This window comes from Antrostomus carolinensis, unplaced genomic scaffold (genome assembly GCF_000700745.2).
Source record: "Antrostomus carolinensis isolate BGI_N321 unplaced genomic scaffold, ASM70074v2 scaffold366, whole genome shotgun sequence".
NCBI lineage: Eukaryota > Metazoa > Chordata > Aves > Caprimulgiformes > Caprimulgidae > Antrostomus > Antrostomus carolinensis.
This window is the reverse complement of record NW_010320916.1, coordinates 59,535-65,846: the sequence shown is the minus strand read 5'-3', so window position 1 is coordinate 65,846 and position 6,312 is coordinate 59,535. Positions and strand designations below refer to the sequence as shown.

The 6,312-nt window shown below is 54.2% G+C and overlaps 2 protein-coding genes across 2 annotated transcripts in view; both read left to right on the top strand.

Annotated features, from left to right (window-relative positions):
* LOC104526286 (transcription initiation factor TFIID subunit 7) overlaps positions 1-2,777 on the top strand; it is a gene marked incomplete at its 5' end in the record, with an annotated part of 4,186 nt that extends 1,409 nt beyond the window's left edge. The window contains 6 exons of the mRNA XM_010169703.1: positions 692-764; positions 1,052-1,168; positions 1,363-1,551; positions 1,651-1,763; positions 2,076-2,135; positions 2,733-2,777. Of these exons, the coding sequence (XP_010168005.1) occupies positions 692-764; positions 1,052-1,168; positions 1,363-1,551; positions 1,651-1,763; positions 2,076-2,135; positions 2,733-2,777 (597 nt within the window). The remainder of the gene's footprint in view (positions 1-691; positions 765-1,051; positions 1,169-1,362; positions 1,552-1,650; positions 1,764-2,075; positions 2,136-2,732) is intronic.
* Positions 2,778-3,732: 955 nt separating this feature from the next.
* Positions 3,733-6,310, top strand: LOC104526285 (aryl-hydrocarbon-interacting protein-like 1; the record flags this gene model as incomplete). The annotated part of the gene is made up of 6 exons (XM_010169701.1): positions 3,733-3,828; positions 4,527-4,706; positions 4,909-5,097; positions 5,174-5,350; positions 5,482-5,623; positions 6,135-6,310. Coding segments are annotated over exons 1-6 (960 nt in total), but the record flags the coding sequence as incomplete, so codon positions are not given.
* Between the last annotated feature and the right edge of the window lie 2 nt (positions 6,311-6,312).

The following is a 6,312-nucleotide window of genomic DNA, read 5'->3' as shown; positions in this document are numbered from 1 at the left end:
TTTCCCAGCTGAAATCTTCTCTCTGTGCGTGGCCTGTTCACTTCCCCAAGAAGCAACACTACAAATAGAATAACTGTCATGTCAGTTGGGGGAGTGACAACAGATGGAGCTCAGAGCCTGTCTCTGTGCATATGCACAAGCCAGGCAAGGTGTTGGAGAGATACAACACCGTGAGGCTGGGAAGACTTGTTCTTCTCTGCTTTGCAGTTTCTGAAAACAGGATGGAGTGCTATTTTGCATGACATTTGGGAAATAAATTACTTAAGACATTCTTGTAGCCCACAGGAGAGATTTCATGTCACTGCATTAAGATTCCTGGCTAATTTAAGAGTGAAAAATTAAACCATTTGAGTGAGATGGGAAGGAGTTGAGTTGACCATTCATCAGGAAATAGCACCTCAAGGACTTTCTGCATACACACAGAAAGTCTTTATTTCCTAAACATTCTAAGTAGAAAAGTGAGAGTATACAAGCCACCAAGGAGCTCTGTAGAAAAGAGATTGATTGCCTTCTGAAGGTGCATACATTATTTTTAGGGTGAGCATGAGCAAAGGCTGAACAGAAAGCATAAGAAAAGGAAGTCTTGAAAGAGGGCTCTTTCCAGAGGTGGAGAGTTGGGAGTTGACCAGCATCAGCAGCCTGCACGAGGCATTTCACAGTGTTTCTGTTTTTCTTCCCCTCTCTGTTGCAGTATATTGAGTCTCCTGATGTGGAAAAAGAGGTGAAGCGTCTCCTGAGCACGGATGCTGAAGCTGTCAGTGTCCGTATCCTTTTAGGAGAAAAAAAAAGCTCAAGTCGGGGACCAGATACTTTGTGTGACCTGGGGGTTGTGGAAAGGAGAGACAAGTTCAGCTTTGGGTGGTGTGAGAGACTGGGAGATAAGCACACAAGAGGCACTGAAGTTTTGGAGCTTCATCTTTACCTTGTTCAAAGCTTGTTGTTTCTTCATGGTGACCTCTTGTGTGATTTCTTGCAGTTTTGAGCATTCTTTCATCATACTGCTTCGTTCATATTCCTCTTTTTCCCTTGACTCATCTGTTCCTGCTGTCAGGCTGGGAAGTCATTGCTGAAGATGAAACAAAAGAAGCAGATAATCATGGTTCACTTACCAGCCTGGACATCTCCTCCCCAGGGATGTCAGGACACAAGCAAGGCCATGGCTCCTCAGGTGCAGTGGGGAATTGTTTTCTTTCTAGCTACTAAGTAATCAGTTAGGCCCATTCTCTCTGGGATAAGCCTTAACCAGAGCAAAGGAGAGAGGGTGTTGAGACAGGCACCGTGTACTGATATGGTCCCTGGCAGGCAAAGGGTGCTGGGAGGTCATCAGCTGTGTTTTACCTCTTCCCTTTTGCACTCCCCTAGAACATGATGAACTGCGGGAGATATTTAATGACATCAGCAGCAGCAGTGAAGATGAAGATGAGAGGGATCATCACGATGATGAAGACCTGAACATCATGGACACTGAGGAGGACTTGGAGAGGCAGCTGCAGGACAAGCTGAATGAGTCCGATGGGCAGCAACAGGAGAACGAAGGGTCCAACCAGATAGGTGAGTGGGTGGCAGAGTGCAGCAGAATCACCAGGGTGCCAGGCAGTCTGCACTGCCCAGCTCTGCTGCTGCTCTGGGTCTGAGCTCACTCTCTTCCAGTCATGGGGATCCAGAAACAGATTGACAACCTGAAAAGTAAACTCCAGGAGACCCAGGATAGGAGGAAGCGACAGGAGGATCTCATCATGAAAGTGGAGAACCTAGCCCTCAAGGTAAGAGCTCTCCTAGGGTCTCTTCAAGTCTTCTGCTTAGCACTGGCTTGCCATTAGATCCAGCAGACTGATTGAGCTGCTGCCCTGAAAAAACCATGGGTCTTTGCCTGCTGGGTTAAAAATAATTGTGGTGGGACCATACACACTCCAGCATTTCCCCATGGAGGCCAAACAACCCATGAAACTGCGGGAGGTAGGGGGGCTGGTTGTCATTGCAGCTTGGGGCTTGCTGCACAATTTTATATGTTGTGCCAGCAGCCATTCAGTTGAGAACGCACTGTTAACTGTGGTCTGGCATGTTTGTCTCTGCAGACCCGTCTCCAGGCTGTGCTGGACGAGTTCAAGCAGCAGGAAGAGCGAGAGAAGCAGCAGGTGAGAAAACCCCCATAGTGGAGTGGGAAAGACTGGGGGATGACATGGTTCTAGGCTTGGCCTCTGACAAAATTACAGAATCTGGTACCCCCCCAGCTGCTTGGAACTCCAGTGTTACAGGTCAGGTGTGGTTGTACCTCATGCATGGAGCTTCCTAAGGCACAAGGAAGTGTAGGAAATGGAGTTGATTGCAGCCTTCCTTCTGGAGGAGCAGTGAGCAAAAACATGTCTAGTCAGCAGTCCAGGGCTCCTAGGATTGCTGCCTTGGGTACAACATGACACGCAAACCCACTAACACCTACGTGTAAGAAAAGCAGCAGCTGCAGCGTCTTGGCAGATTCCCTACCTGGGCAGCTCTCCTGAGTTTCAACGAGGTACCAAGGCAGGAGGTTCCCACTCCCAGGTTCCTGTTGTGTGGATTCACCTCGTGGGCAGTGCTAAGTCCTGCCCCAGAGGTGCCCAGGCACAGCTCCCTGCAACGTACAGGCAAAGCAGCCACTGGTGTAGGTGGAAGATTCACAGGGACAAGTGCTTGAGCCGGAGCTGCCAGGAGTCCCAGCCATGCCTCGCTGTTAACGCCTCACTCCCTCTTCCCAGATGACATCCCTGCAGGAGCAGCTGGAGTCCCTGATGGAGAAGTGAGGAGTGCCTGGGTCTCTGTACCTGTGAGCAGAGTTGAAGGTGTTGTTTATCTGCCATGCTGAAGTCTGGTGACACACCTCTGCTGCCAAATGTGCTGCTGGACAGTGCTAGAGGTTCCGTGTCCAGAGCTGCTCTCACATACATTGTGCTGGGCTTGACTGGTGGAGCTGAAGAATTGAACTATGCCTGTGAGAGCAGCCAGAACACTGGATTTACTGTAGGTACTCAGCACCATTCTCCCAGCAGGGTTTCATTATTCCTAGGACAGCATGGTGCAGCTTTCTGCATCTTACTGAGTCTTGGATGTGATGGGCTGTGGCCTGGAAGGAGCTTGTTCTTGTGTTTGCAAAGCAGATTCAATAAAGTGCCATTTCCAATCCCTGGTCTGTTCCTCTGTGGTCTCTGGAGCACAGACTAGCATTGCCACTTGTCATCTCCTGCTTGACCACACGTCGCCCCTGGCTGGTGCTCACACTGCCAGTGCTGGACTCCTTCACTGAAATGCTCCTCACGTGGCGGGGTCAAAGGGAGACTGCGTGCGAAGGGGACCCCGTGAGCTGTCACTCTTGGGAGGAACGAGGCCCTCCTAATCAGGGAGTTTCTTTAAGTCCTTATAGACTAGGCAGGCAAATCCCAGCTTAACCTGGTAGGGTGGGAAGAGGATTAGAAAGGCAGTTCCAGAACACAACGGAGGGCACCAAGGGCTTCAGGGAGGGTGTGCAACAGTGGGACACCCCTCTTGCAACCTGAAGGGCAGGAGAAGGGGAGGAGGCTTCCAAAGCTCTGCCCCCAGCACTGAAAGCAAAAGGCCAGTGGCAGCCCTGGGAGATGACACGTGTGTCTAGATAGTCAGGAAAGAGACATACCTTGAGGAAGACACAGAGCTCAGGAAGGGTCAGAGCATGCCCCTGTGCATGTGCCTGTGACCCGCTCCTGGAGGCCAGCAGGAACAGCCATGGAGGAAACCTACCTGCTGAATGTGGAAGGTGTCAAAAAGAAGATTCTGCATGGAGGCCACGGGGAGCTGCCAAAGGTGCAGGATGGGAGCAAGGTAAGTTGTCTTGGTTGTTAGTCCAAAGCCCTAGGAGAGTGGGTCTGACACCACCATCCCTGCCCATAAGCTGCGTTCCAGCTCTGTGGTATGGGGAGATCCCATCTCCAGGGGATCCCTTGCAAGGGAGGTGCAGGAAGGGCTGGTTTAGGCACTGGCAGTCCAGTTCCCCTCACAGTGACAGCTGAAATTGCCCACTGCCTTCACCTTGCCTTGGTGCTGTTACCCACCTCCTTCCTTGGTCCCGGGGCCATCAGAGCTCAGCACCCACGATAGCTTGTTGGGAATCTGCCTTTCCTGATGTGTCAAACAGGAGTAAGGGGTGACAACAGGGAGTTCTGAGATTCCCCAGCCCATGGGTATGAGCCGATCAGTGTGGGTTCCACCAGGTCCTGGTGCATGCTGTGGGAGCACCGTATACTGGGTTATAAAGGGGGATCCAAAGAGAGCAGCAAGATATAGCACTGGTGGGCGTTAAGACACTCCACCATCTGCTTGGTGTCTAAGACGAGCTAGTAGGAGGCACAGTCTCCTGCTGCAGAGAGAGAGCTGCCAATCAAATCAGCACCTTACCAGGAACAGGCTTGGTTGGCCCCAAATTCTGTCCCTGTAGCAGAAGGGTTTGGGGCTGGTGAGGAGGCAGAGGGCTCTCACTGTGGTGCCTGCCTTGGCTCGACACTGGGCTTTCTCCGGGGCAGATCACCTTCCACTTCCAGACGCTGAAGGATGACTTTGAGCGGACGGTGATTGACGACAGCCGGGAAGCTGGCATCCCCATGGAGATAATTGTGGGCAAGATGTTCAAGCTGGAGATCTGGGAGACACTGCTCCGTTCCATGAGAGCCGGGGAGGTGGCCGAGTTCTGGTGCGATGCCATTGTGAGTGAGGGGCCCACAGACGCCCAATTCCTTCCTTTCTGCAGAGCCAGGGCACAGGATCATGTACCCCAGAGATGCTCCAGACTTGCCTGGTGCAAGCACAGGGGGTACAGGTGTCAGCCAGTGTCAGGGGGGCTGCCCCAGAGGAAGGAGGTGCAGGCTGGCTCCATGCAGCTGAGTGGGGTGCTCCCCCTCCTTGCAGCACACAGGCATGTACGCCCTGGTCTCCAGGGGCATGCGGAGGATCGCAGAGGGCCGGGACCCCCTGGAAGGGCAGAAGCACCGCTGTGGCATGGGCAACATGTTTGACTACCACAGCACAGGCTATGAGGACCTGGACGAGCTGCAGCGGACGCCACAGCCCCTCATCTTCATCATGGAGTTGTTCCGGGTAAGGGGGAGGGTGGGGATGGCTGCCAGCCTGGGGATGGCCAGGGCAGGCAGCTCAGCTCCTGTTGCCCGTGCAGGTGGAGGAGCCCTCGGCATACAAACGTGACACCTGGGCTATGAACAAGGAGGAGAAGCTGGCAGCAGTGCCCGTGCTGCACAGCGAGGGCAACCGCCTCGTCCTGCGCAAGGAGTTTGGGCTGGCAGCGGAGAAGTACCAGGAGGCTGTCATCTGCCTGAGGAATCTCCAGGCCAAGGTGAGCAGGACCTGGCCACCTCCTGTCATTCCTGCCTGAGTTTCCTCAGCAAAACACCCCCCTGTGGGCCCTGGGTACCCGGGAGGGCACAGCCACAGACATGAACCACCCACTGTGGCTCCCTGGGACAGGAGAAGCCATGGGAGGAAGGCTGGCTGAAGCTGGAGAGCCTGGTAACACCACTGGTGCTCAACTACTGCCAGTGCCAGCTGGAGCTGGGCGAGTACTACGAGGTGCTGGAGCACACAACAGAGCTCCTCCAGAAACACAAAGGTACCCATGCCCTGCATCTCAACCCCCCACCCCCCTCTACACTGTGCCCACAGGCCCTGGGTACTCTGGCCTCTGGGTCCCCCACCCATGACAATGCTCATCCCATGTCCCTCTGCCTATGACAGTACCTACGTCATCTGGATCCCCATGTCCACTGCAGAACCCATGTTCCAGATCCCCCAGTGCCTATGTCCTTGGTTTCCCCTGCCCATTACGACCCTGTGGCCTCTAGGTTCCCATGATGTTGTCCCACATCATCCAGATCCCCCTGCCCACCATGGTTCCCCTTGCCCATGATGATCCCTGAACCCCATGTCCCCTAGTGCCCACAGTGGAACCTGCATGACCCAGGTCCCCCTGTTCATGATAACACTGCCAGTGTCCACTCCATGTTACCCTGCCTATGACGGTACCTGTGCTCCATGTCCCCTGGGTTCCCAGGCTCTCCAGCTCCTGCGGCTGGTGGCCCTGAGCTGCAGGACCCCCACTGTGGGCTCTCCCCCCCTGGCAGACAACGCCAAGGCCTATTTCAAGCGGGCGAAGGCCCACGCTGCTGTCTGGAATGAGCGGGAGGCGCGGGAGGACTTCATGCGCGTGGCTCAGCTCGACCCCTCCATGGCGGCTGCTGTGAAGAAGGAGCTGAAGCTGCTGGGGGAGAGGATGAAGACAAAGAACGTGGAGGATCGGAA